The sequence below is a fragment of the Vicia villosa genome, unplaced genomic scaffold (genome assembly GCF_029867415.1).
Source record: "Vicia villosa cultivar HV-30 ecotype Madison, WI unplaced genomic scaffold, Vvil1.0 ctg.002705F_1_1, whole genome shotgun sequence".
NCBI lineage: Eukaryota > Viridiplantae > Streptophyta > Magnoliopsida > Fabales > Fabaceae > Vicia > Vicia villosa.
The window spans coordinates 66413-83268 of NW_026706008.1; the positions used below are offsets into that span (position 1 = coordinate 66413).

The 16856-nt window shown below is 31.9% G+C and overlaps 5 protein-coding genes across 5 annotated transcripts; 1 reads left to right on the top strand and 4 right to left on the bottom strand.

Moving 5' to 3' along the window:
- The first annotated feature begins 3119 nt into the window (after nt 1-3119).
- Nucleotides 3120-3455, top strand: LOC131639588 (putative F-box/LRR-repeat protein 23). The gene has a single exon (XM_058910071.1). The coding sequence runs from the start codon at nt 3120-3122 to the stop codon at nt 3453-3455; it is 336 nt and encodes a 111-aa protein (XP_058766054.1).
- A 465-nt stretch (nt 3456-3920) lies between these two features.
- On the bottom strand, nt 3921-4643 carry LOC131639589 (uncharacterized). Its single transcript, XM_058910072.1, has one exon. The coding sequence runs from the start codon at nt 4641-4643 to the stop codon at nt 3921-3923; it is 723 nt and encodes a 240-aa protein (XP_058766055.1).
- A 1624-nt stretch (nt 4644-6267) lies between these two features.
- Nucleotides 6268-7761, bottom strand: LOC131639596 (uncharacterized). The gene is made up of 2 exons (XM_058910080.1): nt 6981-7761; nt 6268-6556 (listed from the first exon to the last, which is right to left on the bottom strand). The coding sequence occupies exon 1, from the start codon at nt 7718-7720 to the stop codon at nt 6992-6994; it is 729 nt and encodes a 242-aa protein (XP_058766063.1). The 5' UTR covers nt 7721-7761; the 3' UTR covers nt 6268-6556; nt 6981-6991.
- Nucleotides 7762-9342: 1581 nt separating this feature from the next.
- On the bottom strand, nt 9343-10867 carry LOC131639595 (uncharacterized). Its single transcript, XM_058910079.1, has 2 exons — nt 10056-10867; nt 9343-9631 (listed from the first exon to the last, which is right to left on the bottom strand). The coding sequence occupies exon 1, from the start codon at nt 10793-10795 to the stop codon at nt 10067-10069; it is 729 nt and encodes a 242-aa protein (XP_058766062.1). The 5' UTR covers nt 10796-10867; the 3' UTR covers nt 9343-9631; nt 10056-10066.
- A 1628-nt stretch (nt 10868-12495) lies between these two features.
- Nucleotides 12496-13986, bottom strand: LOC131639597 (uncharacterized). The gene is made up of 2 exons (XM_058910081.1): nt 13175-13986; nt 12496-12750 (listed from the first exon to the last, which is right to left on the bottom strand). The coding sequence occupies exon 1, from the start codon at nt 13912-13914 to the stop codon at nt 13186-13188; it is 729 nt and encodes a 242-aa protein (XP_058766064.1). The 5' UTR covers nt 13915-13986; the 3' UTR covers nt 12496-12750; nt 13175-13185.
- Nucleotides 13987-16856: the final 2870 nt, after the last annotated feature.

The window sequence follows — 16856 nt, forward strand, 5'->3', positions numbered from 1 at the left end:
TGAGATGCATGTGGCTTGAAGGATGCCATGACATTTCAAATGAGGCATTCAAGAAAGTTGTGAAGAAGCAGCCATTCTTAGAAGAGCTTGACATTTGTCATTGTTCGGACCTAAGAACTGATTTTTTTCAATATATTGGCAAATGTTGTCCACTTTTGAAATCAATGCAATTTAGCCCTTGTATTGAGGCAGCAGGCGACAATAAGTGCAATGATGTGGCATTTGTTATTGCAAAATCAATGTATAAGCTGCGCCACCTTACAATTTTGAATAACCAACTCACCAATAATGGATTACTAGTTGTTCTAGATGGATGCCCTCTTCTTGAATCTCTTGATATTCGAGGATGTCTTCATCTCGATTTTGATAGAAGTCTGGAGAAAAGATGCAATAAGCAGATCAAAGAATTGCGATTTTCAACAGAATATATTGCACGTAAGTTTAACTTTGGTGATTACATGTATTATCTGCAGTTGAAATTAACTTTGGTGATTCTAGAATGATCCTGGTCATGTACTTTATTGTTGATTTATATCTTCGTCACATGTAATTTGACTTTACATACTCATTTTATTTCTTCTCTGTACAAAATCTTCTCTTACAGAAGTTGGATGTGTAAGAAATTATATATCAAAGATTTGAAATATAGTTTTAAATGTGGCTTATAATGTTTGAATATTAGTGATAATGTATGTTTATTTTCTTTTATGTTCTACTCTATACATATCTAGAGTAGAATAAAAGAAAGTAAACATGTAAGCAAGAAAGTAAACATGTAAGCATGCATAATATTATTACCGTGGTGTGTGTTAGGTTTTAATGGAACAAGACTCAACCACAGGCAATTCCGATGAAGGCGTCCTGTCCCACACCCGGGCTTGAAAAGTTGTAGCAGCAGGACAGTTTTCAACTCCATCATGTATAGTTTTTGCTTGAAAGGTAATATAATAAGTAATAAGAGGAACAAATTGCCTGGTTGCCTTGATAACATCTTCAAACTCATATTTGATACCCTCATTGTCATGGTTGTATTTGTCCAATGCAAGTTTGGAGAGATGAACGAAATGCTGGCGCCGATCAACGGTAATGGTAACAGGTCTGGGAAAGTTATTGCCGCATATATTTCCAAAGGATGGAACATCGGTAACATCATAGGGACTTATGTTACGAGAACTCTCCCGATAATCAGCAAGGGCCTTTTTACCATCCTCTTCTTGTTTTCTCATGGCTTTATTCACGTACGTAAATTTGGGACAGCTATAAGCGAAAGGGTAAGGGTGATCTTCATAACGACTAGACAGATCACTAACCTCCAGATCTTCTAATGGAATCGATTGCCAACCAAACGCCCTGTCCCGTTCTTTTTCTAATTCACGTTCCGTTTCTGAATCTGTTTTCGATTCCGGTTCCGGTTCCGAGCTTGATCCTGATTCCGGTTCTGTTTTCGGATCTTGATCTGATTTCGGCCGCTTCCCTCTTTCGTCGCAGCTTCCAGGGGGCGGTCGTATCACGCCAAGCGAGAAAGTATCCATCGACATTACAACAAAAGAAAACGAATGAATAACGACAAAAAATTCACACACAGATCTTCTTAATGGAAGCTTAATAAACCCTAGTTAGCATTTATAATTAGATATTTTATTGGCCTGGCTGTATTTACGACCTGATCCATTCAAACCCTAGTTAGTTATAATCATCGTCTTCATACTATTATAAATTTATAAATAACTAATTAATTTTAAAAAACTAAATATCTTTAATTAAAAAAGAATTGTAAATAAATAGGACAGTTAGAAATATATATAATATAAAAGTTGTTAAACTTCGCAACTTTAAAGTAAAAATTAAAGATTATCTTTTTAGAAATTTTTATAATCTTTTTATAATTTATTTTACTAACTAATTTTTTTCTTTTGATTGATAAAACATTATATTTATAATAAAATTTGTCATTTTCTTAACCATTTTTATTTTTAGTTATAATTAGGGGTGAAAATAGGTTGGATCAGGCTTTAGAAAGTTTAAGTCTGGCCTATTATAGGATTAGTTTTTGGCTTATCCTGGCCTTTTTAAAAGTCTGATTTGGTCCGAAGCTTATTTAAAAGTTTGTATCTCATTAAATTTTCAATTAATTCATATTACTTAAGAAACCTTATAGGTCGGCTTGTATATGCATATATAAGCCGACTTATTTTTACTCGAATATATATGCATACATATACTAGCCTATTAAGCATTTTTTTTCTATGTGGGATAAGATCAAATGACACCAAGATGTCAAAGTTTAATTTGACACCAAATCTCAACCGTTAAAAAAATTAATCTAACGGTGATACTAAATAGCCTATTTTTTAGGAGAAAAATATACTATGTAATTTTTATTATTATTTTATTTCATTTAGTATCACCGTTAAATCAATTCTTTTAACGGTTGAGATTTTGGTGTCAAATTAAACTTTGACACTGGTGTCATTTGATCTTATCCCATATATATATATATGTATATATATATATATATATATATATATATATATATATATATATATATATATATATATATATATATATATATATATATATATATATATATATACACACACACACACACACATGAGCCAACCTATTTAGCATATCTCAAATATATATGAAAGTATAGGCCGACCTATAAGACATTATATACTTTTTTAATAGCCTAAGTCTAATCTATTTAATAAAATAGACTTTTAAAAAAGTCTAAGTCTAGCCTCTTTATTAAATAGGTCTGACCCGACCTTATGTAGCCTAGGCTATATGCCCTTGTAGGCCGGTTTGGCCTATTCCCACCCCTAGTTATAATTATCTTACGTTCTGATTTCAAAATATCAATTTTTCGTTGAGGAATAAAAAATAAGTAAATTTTTTCTTGATAACAAACTTTGAAGAGGACAAGTGGATAAAATATAAATAAAAAAAATCGAGTATGACATCTTATCAGATTAAATTTATGTCGATGATATTATTTTTGGTGCTACTAATGAAACCTTGCGCAAATAATTTTTTGAAATTATGTAGAACGAGTTTGAAATGTTTATGATGGGAGAGCTAGAGTACTTTCTAGGACTTCAAATCAATTGAGATGCATGTGGCTTGAAGGATGCCATGACATTTCAAATGAGGCATTCAAGAAAGTTGTGAAGAAGCAGCCATTCTTAGAAGAGCTTGACATTTGTCATTGTTCGGACCTAAGAACTGACTTTTTTCAATATATTGGCAAATGTTGTCCACTTTTGAAATCAATGCAATTTAGCCCTTGTATTGAGGCAGCAGGCGACAATAAGTGCAATGATGTGGCATTTGTTATTGCAAAATCAATGTATAAGCTGCGCCACCTTACAATTTTGAATAACCAACTCACCAATAATGGATTACTAGCTGTTCTAGATGGATGCCCTCTTCTTGAATCTCTTGATATTTGAGGATGTCTTCATCTCGATTTTGATAGAAGTCTGGAGAAAAGATGCAATAAGCAGATCAAAGAATTGCGATTTTCAACAGAATATATTGCACGTAAGTTTAACTTTGGTGATTACATGTATTATCTGCAGTTGAAATTAACTTTGGTGATTCTAGAATGATCCTGGTCATGTACTTTATTGTTGATTTATATCTTCGTCACATGTAATTTGACTTTACATACTCATTTTATTTCTTCTCTGTACAAAATCTTCTCTTACAGAAGTTGGATGTGTAAGAAATTATATATCAAAGATTTGAAATATAGTTTTAAATGTGGCTTATAATGTTTGAATATTAGTGATAATGTATGTTTATTTTCTTTTATGTTCTACTCTATACATATCTAGAGTAGAATAAAAGAAAGTAAACATGTAAGCAAGAAAGTAAACATGTAAGCATGCATAATATTATTACCGTGGTGTGTGTTAGGTTTTAATGGAACAAGACTCAACCACAGGCAATTCCGATGAAGGCGTCCTGTCCCACACCCGGGCTTGAAAAGTTGTAGCAGCAGGACAGTTTTCAACTCCATCATGTATAGTTTTTGCTTGAAAGGTAATATAATAAGTAATAAGAGGAACAAATTGCCTGGTTGCCTTGATAACATCTTCAAACTCATATTTGATACCCTCATTGTCATGGTTGTATTTGTCCAATGCAAGTTTGGAGAGATGAACGAAATGCTGGCGCCGATCAACGGTAATGGTAACAGGTCTGGGAAAGTTATTGCCGCATATATTTCCAAAGGATGGAACATCGGTAACATCATAGGGACTTATGTTACGAGAACTCTCCCGATAATCAGCAAGGGCCTTTTTACCATCCTCTTCTTGTTTTCTCATGGCTTTATTCACGTACGTAAATTTGGGACAGCTATAAGCGAAAGGGTAAGGGTGATCTTCATAACGACTAGACAGATCACTAACCTCCAGATCTTCTAATGGAATCGATTGCCAACCAAACGCCCTGTCCCGTTCTTTTTCTAATTCACGTTCCGTTTCTGAATCTGTTTCCGATTCCGGTTCCGGTTCCGAGCTTGATCCTGATTCCGGTTCTGTTTTCGGATCTTGATCTGATTTCGGCCGCTTCCCTCTTTCGTCGCAGCTTCCAGGGGGCGGTCGTATCACGCCAAGCGAGAAAGTATCCATCGACATTACAACAAAAGAAAACGAATGAATAACGACAAAAAATTCACACACAGATCTTCTTAATGGAAGCTTAATAAATCCTAGTTAGCATTTATAATTAGATATTTTATTGGCCTGGCTGTATTTACGACCTGATCCATTCAAACCCTAGTTAGTTATAATCATCGTCTTCATACTATTATAAATTTATAAATAACTAATTAATTTTAAAAAACTAAATATCTTTAATTAAAAAAGAATTGTAAATAAATAGGACAGTTAGAAATATATATAATATAAAAGTTGTTAAACTTCGCAACTTTAAAGTAAAAATTAAAGATTATCTTTTTAGAAATTTTTATAATCTTTTTATAATTTATTTTACTAACTAATTTTTTTCTTTTGATTGATAAAACATTATATTTATAATAAAATTTGTCATTTTCTTAACCATTTTTATTTTTAGTTATAATTAGGGGTGAAAATAGGTTGGATCAGGCTTTAGAAAGTTTAAGTCTGGCCTATTATAGGATTAGTTTTTGGCTTATCCTGGCCTTTTTAAAAGTCTGATCTGGTCCGAAGCTTATTTAAAAGTCTGTATCTCATTAAATTTTCAATTAATTCATATTACTTAAGAAACCTTATAGGCCGGCTTGTATATGCATATATAAGCCGGCTTATTTTTACTCGAATATATATGCATACATATACTAGCCTATTAAGCATTTTTTTTCTATGTGGGATAAGATCAAATGACACCGAGATGTCAAAGTTTAATTTGACACCAAATCTCAACCGTTAAAAAAATTAATCTAACGGTGATACTAAATAGCCTATTTTTTAGGAGAAAAATATACTATGTATTTTTTATTATTATTTTATTTCATTTAGTATCACCGTTAAATCAATTCTTTTAACGGTTGAGATTTTGGTGTCAAATTAAACTTTGACACTGGTGTCATTTGATATATATATATATATATATATATATATATATATATATATATATATATATATATATATATATATATATACACACACACACACACACACACACACATGAGCCAACCTATTTAGCATATCTCAAATATATATGAAAGTATAGGCCGACCTATAAGACATTATATACTTTTTTAATAGCCTAAGTCTAATCTATTTAATAAAATAGACTTTTAAAAAAGTCTAAGTCTAGCCTCTTTATTAAATAGGCCTGACCCGACCTTATGTAGCCTAGGCTATATGCCCTTGTAGGCCGGTTTGGCCTATTCCCACCCCTAGTTATAATTATCTTACGTTCTGATTTCAAAATATCAATTTTTCGTTGAGGAATAAAAAATAAGTAAATTTTTTCTTGATAACAAACTTTGAAGAGGACAAGTGGATAAAATATAAATAAAAAAAATCGAGTATGACATCTTATCAGATTAAATTTATGTCGATGATATTATTTTTGGTGCTACTAATGAAACCTTGCGCAAATAATTTTTTGAAATTATGTAGAACGAGTTTGAAATGTTTATGATGGGAGAGCTAGAGTACTTTCTAGGACTTCAGATCAATTGAGATGCATGTGGCTTGAAGGATGCCATGACATTTCAAATGAGGCATTCAAGAAAGTTGTGAAGAAGCAGCCATTCTTAGAAGAGCTTGACATTTGTCATTGTTCGGACCTAAGAACTGATTTTTTTCAATATATTGGCAAATGTTGTCCACTTTTGAAATCAATGCAATTTAGCCCTTGTATTGAGGCAGCAGGCGACAATAAGTGCAATGATGTGGCATTTGTTATTGCAAAATCAATGTATAAGCTGCGCCACCTTACAATTTTGAATAACCAACTCACCAATAATGGATTACTAGCTGTTCTAGATGGATGCCCTCTTCTTGAATCTCTTGATATTCGAGGATGTCTTCATCTCGATTTTGATAGAAGTCTGGAGAAAAGATGCAATAAGCAGATCAAAGAATTGCGATTTTCAACAGAATATATTGCACGTAAGTTTAACTTTGGTGATTACATGTATTATCTGCAGTTGAAATTAACTTTGGTGATTCTAGAATGATCCTGGTCATGTACTTTATTGTTGATTTATATCTTCGTCACATGTAATTTGACTTTACATACTCATTTTATTTCTTCTCTGTACAAAATCTTCTCTTACAGAAGTTGGATGTGTAAGAAATTATATATCAAAGATTTGAAATATAGTTTTAAATGTGGCTTATAATGTTTGAATATTAGTGATAATGTATGTTTATTTTCTTTTATGTTCTACTCTATACATATCTAGAGTAGAATAAAAGAAAGTAAACATGTAAGCAAGAAAGTAAACATGTAAGCATGCATAATATTATTACCGTGGTGTGTGTTAGGTTTTAATGGAACAAGACTCAACCACAGGCAATTCCGATGAAGGCGTCCTGTCCCACACCCGGGCTTGAAAAGTTGTAGCAGCAGGACAGTTTTCAACTCCATCATGTATAGTTTTTGCTTGAAAGGTAATATAATAAGTAATAAGAGGAACAAATTGCCTGGTTGCCTTGATAACATCTTCAAACTCATATTTGATACCCTCATTGTCATGGTTGTATTTGTCCAATGCAAGTTTGGAGAGATGAACGAAATGCTGGCGCCGATCAACGGTAATGGTAACAGGTCTGGGAAAGTTATTGCCGCATATATTTCCAAAGGATGGAACATCGGTAACATCATAGGGACTTATGTTACGAGAACTCTCCCGATAATCAGCAAGGGCCTTTTTACCATCCTCTTCTTGTTTTCTCATGGCTTTATTCACGTACGTAAATTTGGGACAGCTATAAGCGAAAGGGTAAGGGTGATCTTCATAACGACTAGACAGATCACTAACCTCCAGATCTTCTAATGGAATCGATTGCCAACCAAACGCCCTGTCCCGTTCTTTTTCTAATTCACGTTCCGTTTCTGAATCTGTTTCCGATTCCGGTTCCGGTTCCGAGCTTGATCCTGATTCCGGTTCTGTTTTCGGATCTTGATCTGATTTCGGCCGCTTCCCTCTTTCGTCGCAGCTTCCAGGGGGCGGTCGTATCACGCCAAGCGAGAAAGTATCCATCGACATTACAACAAAAGAAAACGAATGAATAACGACAAAAAATTCACACACAGATCTTCTTAATGGAAGCTTAATAAATCCTAGTTAGCATTTATAATTAGATATTTTATTGGCCTGGCTGTATTTACGACCTGATCCATTCAAACCCTAGTTAGTTATAATCATCGTCTTCATACTATTATAAATTTATAAATAACTAATTAATTTTAAAAAACTAAATATCTTTAATTAAAAAAGAATTGTAAATAAATAGGACAGTTAGAAATATATATAATATAAAAGTTGTTAAACTTCGCAACTTTAAAGTAAAAATTAAAGATTATCTTTTTAGAAATTTTTATAATCTTTTTATAATTTATTTTACTAACTAATTTTTTTCTTTTGATTGATAAAACATTATATTTATAATAAAATTTGTCATTTTCTTAACCATTTTTATTTTTAGTTATAATTAGGGGTGAAAATAGGTTGGATCAGGCTTTAGAAAGTTTAAGTCTGGCCTATTATAGGATTAGTTTTTGGCTTATCCTGGCCTTTTTAAAAGTCTGATCTGGTCCGAAGCTTATTTAAAAGTCTGTATCTCATTAAATTTTCAATTAATTCATATTACTTAAGAAACCTTATAGGCCGGCTTGTATATGCATATATAAGCCGGCTTATTTTTACTCGAATATATATGCATACATATACTAGCCTATTAAGCATTTTTTTTCTATGTGGGATAAGATCAAATGACACCGAGATGTCAAAGTTTAATTTGACACCAAATCTCAACCGTTAAAAAAATTAATCTAACGGTGATACTAAATAGCCTATTTTTTAGGAGAAAAATATACTATGTATTTTTTATTATTATTTTATTTCATTTAGTATCACCGTTAAATCAATTCTTTTAACGGTTGAGATTTTGGTGTCAAATTAAACTTTGACACTGGTGTCATTTGATCTTATCCCATATATATATATATATATATATATATATATATATATATATATATATATATATATATATATATATATACACACACACACACACACACACATGAGCCAACCTATTTAGCATATCTCAAATATATATGAAAGTATAGGCCGACCTATAAGACATTATATACTTTTTTAATAGCCTAAGTCTAATCTATTTAATAAAATAGACTTTTAAAAAAGTCTAAGTCTAGCCTCTTTATTAAATAGGCCTGACCCGACCTTATGTAGCCTAGGCTATATGCCCTTGTAGGCCGGTTTGGCCTATTCCCACCCCTAGTTATAATTATCTTACGTTCTGATTTCAAAATATCAATTTTTCGTTGAGGAATAAAAAATAAGTAAATTTTTTCTTGATAACAAACTTTGAAGAGGACAAGTGGATAAAATATAAATAAAAAAAATCGAGTATGACATCTTATCAGATTAAATTTATGTCGATGATATTATTTTTGGTGCTACTAATGAAACCTTGCGCAAATAATTTTTTGAAATTATGTAGAACGAGTTTGAAATGTTTATGATGGGAGAGCTAGAGTACTTTCTAGGACTTCAGATCAATTGAGATGCATGTGGCTTGAAGGATGCCATGACATTTCAAATGAGGCATTCAAGAAAGTTGTGAAGAAGCAGCCATTCTTAGAAGAGCTTGACATTTGTCATTGTTCGGACCTAAGAACTGATTTTTTTCAATATATTGGCAAATGTTGTCCACTTTTGAAATCAATGCAATTTAGCCCTTGTATTGAGGCAGCAGGCGACAATAAGTGCAATGATGTGGCATTTGTTATTGCAAAATCAATGTATAAGCTGCGCCACCTTACAATTTTGAATAACCAACTCACCAATAATGGATTACTAGCTGTTCTAGATGGATGCCCTCTTCTTGAATCTCTTGATATTCGAGGATGTCTTCATCTCGATTTTGATAGAAGTCTGGAGAAAAGATGCAATAAGCAGATCAAAGAATTGCGATTTTCAACAGAATATATTGCACGTAAGTTTAACTTTGGTGATTACATGTATTATCTGCAGTTGAAATTAACTTTGGTGATTCTAGAATGATCCTGGTCATGTACTTTATTGTTGATTTATATCTTCGTCACATGTAATTTGACTTTACATACTCATTTTATTTCTTCTCTGTACAAAATCTTCTCTTACAGAAGTTGGATGTGTAAGAAATTATATATCAAAGATTTGAAATATAGTTTTAAATGTGGCTTATAATGTTTGAATATTAGTGATAATGTATGTTTATTTTCTTTTATGTTCTACTCTATACATATCTAGAGTAGAATAAAAGAAAGTAAACATGTAAGCAAGAAAGTAAACATGTAAGCATGCATAATATTATTACCGTGGTGTGTGTTAGGTTTTAATGGAACAAGACTCAACCACAGGCAATTCCGATGAAGGCGTCCTGTCCCACACCCGGGCTTGAAAAGTTGTAGCAGCAGGACAGTTTTCAACTCCATCATGTATAGTTTTTGCTTGAAAGGTAATATAATAAGTAATAAGAGGAACAAATTGCCTGGTTGCCTTGATAACATCTTCAAACTCATATTTGATACCCTCATTGTCATGGTTGTATTTGTCCAATGCAAGTTTGGAGAGATGAACGAAATGCTGGCGCCGATCAACGGTAATGGTAACAGGTCTGGGAAAGTTATTGCCGCATATATTTCCAAAGGATGGAACATCGGTAACATCATAGGGACTTATGTTACGAGAACTCTCCCGATAATCAGCAAGGGCCTTTTTACCATCCTCTTCTTGTTTTCTCATGGCTTTATTCACGTACGTAAATTTGGGACAGCTATAAGCGAAAGGGTAAGGGTGATCTTCATAACGACTAGACAGATCACTAACCTCCAGATCTTCTAATGGAATCGATTGCCAACCAAACGCCCTGTCCCGTTCTTTTTCTAATTCACGTTCCGTTTCTGAATCTGTTTCCGATTCCGGTTCCGGTTCCGAGCTTGATCCTGATTCCGGTTCTGTTTTCGGATCTTGATCTGATTTCGGCCGCTTCCCTCTTTCGTCGCAGCTTCCAGGGGGCGGTCGTATCACGCCAAGCGAGAAAGTATCCATCGACATTACAACAAAAGAAAACGAATGAATAACGACAAAAAATTCACACACAGATCTTCTTAATGGAAGCTTAATAAACCCTAGTTAGCATTTATAATTAGATATTTTATTGGCCTGGCTGTATTTACGACCTGATCCATTCAAACCCTAGTTAGTTATAATCATCGTCTTCATACTATTATAAATTTATAAATAACTAATTAATTTTAAAAAACTAAATATCTTTAATTAAAAAAGAATTGTAAATAAATAGGACAGTTAGAAATATATATAATATAAAAGTTGTTAAACTTCGCAACTTTAAAGTAAAAATTAAAGATTATCTTTTTAGAAATTTTTATAATCTTTTTATAATTTATTTTACTAACTAATTTTTTTCTTTTGATTGATAAAACATTATATTTATAATAAAATTTGTCATTTTCTTAACCATTTTTATTTTTAGTTATAATTAGGGGTGAAAATAGGTAGGATCAGGCTTTAGAAAGTTTAAGTCTGGCCTATTATAGGATTAGTTTTTGGCTTATCCTGGCCTTTTTAAAAGTCTGATCTGGTCCGAAGCTTATTTAAAAGTTTGTATCTCATTAAATTTTCAATTAATTCATATTACTTAAGAAACCTTATAGGTCGGCTTGTATATGCATATATAAGCCGACTTATTTTTACTCGAATATATATGCATACATATACTAGCCTATTAAGCATTTTTTTTCTATGTGGGATAAGATCAAATGACACCAAGATGTCAAAGTTTAATTTGACACCAAATCTCAACCGTTAAAAAAATTAATCTAACGGTGATACTAAATAGCCTATTTTTTAGGAGAAAAATATACTATGTAATTTTTATTATTATTTTATTTCATTTAGTATCACCGTTAAATCAATTCTTTTAACGGTTGAGATTTTGGTGTCAAATTAAACTTTGACACTGGTGTCATTTGATCTTATCCCATATATATATATATATATATATATATATATATATATATATATATATATATATATATATATATATATATATATATATATATATATATATATATATATATATATATATATATACACACACACACACACACACACATGAGCCAACCTATTTAGCATATCTCAAATATATATGAAAGTATAGGCCGACCTATAAGACATTATATACTTTTTTAATAGCCTAAGTCTAATCTATTTAATAAAATAGACTTTTAAAAAAGTCTAAGTCTAGCCTCTTTATTAAATAGGTCTGACCCGACCTTATGTAGCCTAGGCTATATGCCCTTGTAAGCCGGTTTGGCCTATTCCCACCCCTAGTTATAATTATCTTACGTTCTGATTTCAAAATATCAATTTTTCGTTGAGGAATAAAAAATAAGTAAATTTTTTCTTGATAACAAACTTTGAAGAGGACAAGTGGATAAAATATAAATAAAAAAAATCGAGTATGACATCTTATCAGATTAAATTTATGTCGATGATATTATTTTTGGTGCTACTAATGAAACCTTGCGCAAATAATTTTTTGAAATTATGTAGAACGAGTTTGAAATGTTTATGATGGGAGAGCTAGAGTACTTTCTAGGACTTCAAATCAATTGAGATGCATGTGGCTTGAAGGATGCCATGACATTTCAAATGAGGCATTCAAGAATGTTATGAAGAAGCAGCCATTCTTAGAAGAGCTTGACATTTGTCATTGTTCGGACCTAAGAACTGATTTTTTTCAATATATTGGCAAATGTTGTCCACTTTTGAAATCAATGCAATTTAGCCCTTGTATTGAGGCAGCAGGCGACAATAAGTGCAATGATGTGGCATTTGTTATTGCAAAATCAATGTATAAGCTGCGCCACCTTACAATTTTGAATAACCAACTCACCAATAATGGATTACTAGCTGTTCTAGATGGATGCCCTCTTCTTGAATCTCTTGATATTCGAGGATGTCTTCATCTCGATTTTGATAGAAGTCTGGAGAAAAGATGCAATAAGCAGATCAAAGAATTGCGATTTTCAACAGAATATATTGCACGTAAGTTTAACTTTGGTGATTACATGTATTATCTGCAGTTGAAATTAACTTTGGTGATTCTAGAATGATCCTGGTCATGTACTTTATTGTTGATTTATATCTTCGTCACATGTAATTTGACTTTACATACTCATTTTATTTCTTCTCTGTACAAAATCTTCTCTTACAGAAGTTGGATGTGTAAGAAATTATATATCAAAGATTTGAAATATAGTTTTAAATGTGGCTTATAATGTTTGAATATTAGTGATAATGTATGTTTATTTTCTTTTATGTTCTACTCTATACATATCTAGAGTAGAATAAAAGAAAGTAAACATGTAAGCAAGAAAGTAAACATGTAAGCATGCATAATATTATTACCGTGGTGTGTGTTAGGTTTTAATGGAACAAGACTCAACCACAGGCAATTCCGATGAAGGCGTCCTGTCCCACACCCGGGCTTGAAAAGTTGTAGCAGCAGGACAGTTTTCAACTCCATCATGTATAGTTTTTGCTTGAAAGGTAATATAATAAGTAATAAGAGGAACAAATTGCCTGGTTGCCTTGATAACATCTTCAAACTCATATTTGATACCCTCATTGTCATGGTTGTATTTGTCCAATGCAAGTTTGGAGAGATGAACGAAATGCTGGCGCCGATCAACGGTAATGGTAACAGGTCTGGGAAAGTTATTGCCGCATATATTTCCAAAGGATGGAACATCGGTAACATCATAGGGACTTATGTTACGAGAACTCTCCCGATAATCAGCAAGGGCCTTTTTACCATCCTCTTCTTGTTTTCTCATGGCTTTATTCACGTACGTAAATTTGGGACAGCTATAAGCGAAAGGGTAAGGGTGATCTTCATAACGACTAGACAGATCACTAACCTCCAGATCTTCTAATGGAATCGATTGCCAACCAAACGCCCTGTCCCGTTCTTTTTCTAATTCACGTTCCGTTTCTGAATCTGTTTCCGATTCCGGTTCCGGTTCCGAGCTTGATCCTGATTCCGGTTCTGTTTTCGGATCTTGATCTGATTTCGGCCGCTTCCCTCTTTCGTCGCAGCTTCCAGGGGGCGGTCGTATCACGCCAAGCGAGAAAGTATCCATCGACATTACAACAAAAGAAAACGAATGAATAACGACAAAAAATTCACACACAGATCTTCTTAATGGAAGCTTAATAAACCCTAGTTAGCATTTATAATTAGATATTTTATTGGCCTGGCTGTATTTACGACCTGATCCATTCAAACCCTAGTTAGTTATAATCATCGTCTTCATACTATTATAAATTTATAAATAACTAATTAATTTTAAAAAACTAAATATCTTTAATTAAAAAAGAATTGTAAATAAATAGGACAGTTAGAAATATATATAATATAAAAGTTGTTAAACTTCGCAACTTTAAAGTAAAAATTAAAGATTATCTTTTTAGAAATTTTTATAATCTTTTTATAATTTATTTTACTAACTAATTTTTTTCTTTTGATTGATAAAACATTATATTTATAATAAAATTTGTCATTTTCTTAACCATTTTTATTTTTAGTTATAATTAGGGGTGAAAATAGGTTGGATCAGGCTTTAGAAAGTTTAAGTCTGGCCTATTATAGGATTAGTTTTTGGCTTATCCTGGCCTTTTTAATGGTCCGAAGCTTATTTAAAAGTTTGTATCTCATTAAATTTTCAATTAATTCATATTACTTAGGAAACCTTATAGGTCGGCTTGTATATGCATATATAAGCCGACTTATTTTTACTCGAATATATATGCATACATATACTAGCCTATTAAGCATTTTTTTTCTATGTGGGATAAGATCAAATGACACCAAGATGTCAAAGTTTAATTTGACACCAAATCTCAACCGTTAAAAAAATTAATCTAACGGTGATACTAAATAGCCTATTTTTTAGGAGAAAAATATACTATGTATTTTTTATTATTATTTTATTTCATTTAGTATCACCGTTAAATCAATTCTTTTAACGGTTGAGATTTTGGTGTCAAATTAAACTTTCACACTGGTGTCATTTGATCTTATCCCATATATATATATATATATATATATATATATATATATATATATATATATATATATATATATATATATATATATATATATACACACACACACACACACATGAGCCAACCTATTTAGCATATCTCAAATATATATGAAAGTATAGGCCGACCTATAAGACATTATATACTTTTTTAATAGCCTAAGTCTAATCTATTTAATAAAATAGACTTTTAAAAAAGTCTAAGTCTGGCCTCTTTATTAAATAGGCCTGACCCGACCTTATGTAGCCTAGGCTATATGCCCTTGTAGGCCGGTTTGGCCTATTCCCACCCCTAGTTATAATTATCTTACGTTCTGATTTCAAAATATCAATTTTTCGTTGAGGAATAAAAAATAAGTAAATTTTTTCTTGATAACAAACTTTGAAGAGGACAAGTGGATAAAACATAAATAAAAAAAATCGAGTATGACATCTTATCAGATTAAATTTATGTCGATGATATTATTTTTGGTGCTACTAATGAAACCTTGCGCAAATAATTTTTTGAAATTATGTAGAACGAGTTTGAAATGTTTATGATGGGAGAGCTAGAGTACTTTCTAGGACTTCAAATCCATCAAACTAAAGAAGGAACATTCATAAGTCAAGCTAAATATTGTAAAGAGGTATTAAAAATGTTTATCTATGAATGTGTGCACACTTTCAAGCATCTTCTAAGTAATCGCATCTCAGTGTGTTCAAATGTATCATGAGATATCTCTCTAACACACAACAAATGGGTTTATGATACCCTAAGGGAGCATATTGATTTAGTTGGGTACATCAACTTCGATTTTTTGATGCATATTGGATAGGAAAAATACTAGTGATACATGTTAGTTAATTGGGAACTCGCTTGTCTCATGGCATAGTAAGAAACAAGCAGGTGTCACACTATCCACAACTGAGGCGTAATACATTATTGCGGGTAGCTGTTATGCTCAAATTATATGGATAAAGCAACAACTCAGTGACTACGATGTTAATCTTCGAGTTGTTCCGATAAGATGCAACAACCCTAGCATCATAAACCTAATAAAAAACTTGATTCTTCATTCCCATGTTAAACACATTGAAGTTAGGCACCACTTTATTAGAGATCATGTTGAAAAAGGAGAATGTGTACTCGAATTTGTAACTTCATCTAATCAACTTGCAGATATTTTTACAAAACCCATTCCTAGAGAAAACTTTTTTTCATAAGAACTAAACTAGAAATATTAACACAAATCATGCATGGATTAATATGTATATTTGTTTTTTTACTTCTCAAATGTATTTATTTGCTTTGTATTTGTGTCTTTTTTACTATGCCAAAAAGGGAGAATAGATTTTTTGAGGATTTTATTATTTATTCCTCTATAAATCTGAAGAAAATTTTTAATGACATGTAGCTCATATTGATGACATGTTCAACATAAATTTTAAATAAAAATAGATTCTTTGAATAGTTCATTGCTGAATTGACACTTACAAATCACCAATATAAACGTCATGTAATTAAAAATTGTCTTCGAATTTACAGTAAACTAAAGATTTTTTTAATAACCAAGTATTGGAAAAAAAATACACAAAAAACCACGTTTCAGTAAAAATTACGCAAATGACCATGTTTTTGGAAAAGTTATAAAGGAGACGCCAAATGAATTGGCTCCTCCTCTTAAAAGTAGAAGGGAGGCGCCAAATGGGATGACTCCTCCATGTATGAATTTTTGACTTAGCCAAATGAGATGGCGACACCTCATAAAATTAAACGGGAGGCGCCAATTGGTTTGGCTCCTACATGCATTTGTGTTTTATATAAATAAAACACTTACATCTCTAACATTGTTCACAATTTCTCACATTCTCTTCTTATTTTGCGTCATAAAATCTCCCATAATTTTCACGAGAGACGAATACGTTATTTTCTCGGCCACCAAACCTCTGATGAAAATGAAATTTTGGTACATTCATTCTACGGAGCGTCTGAAGAGAGAATTGAT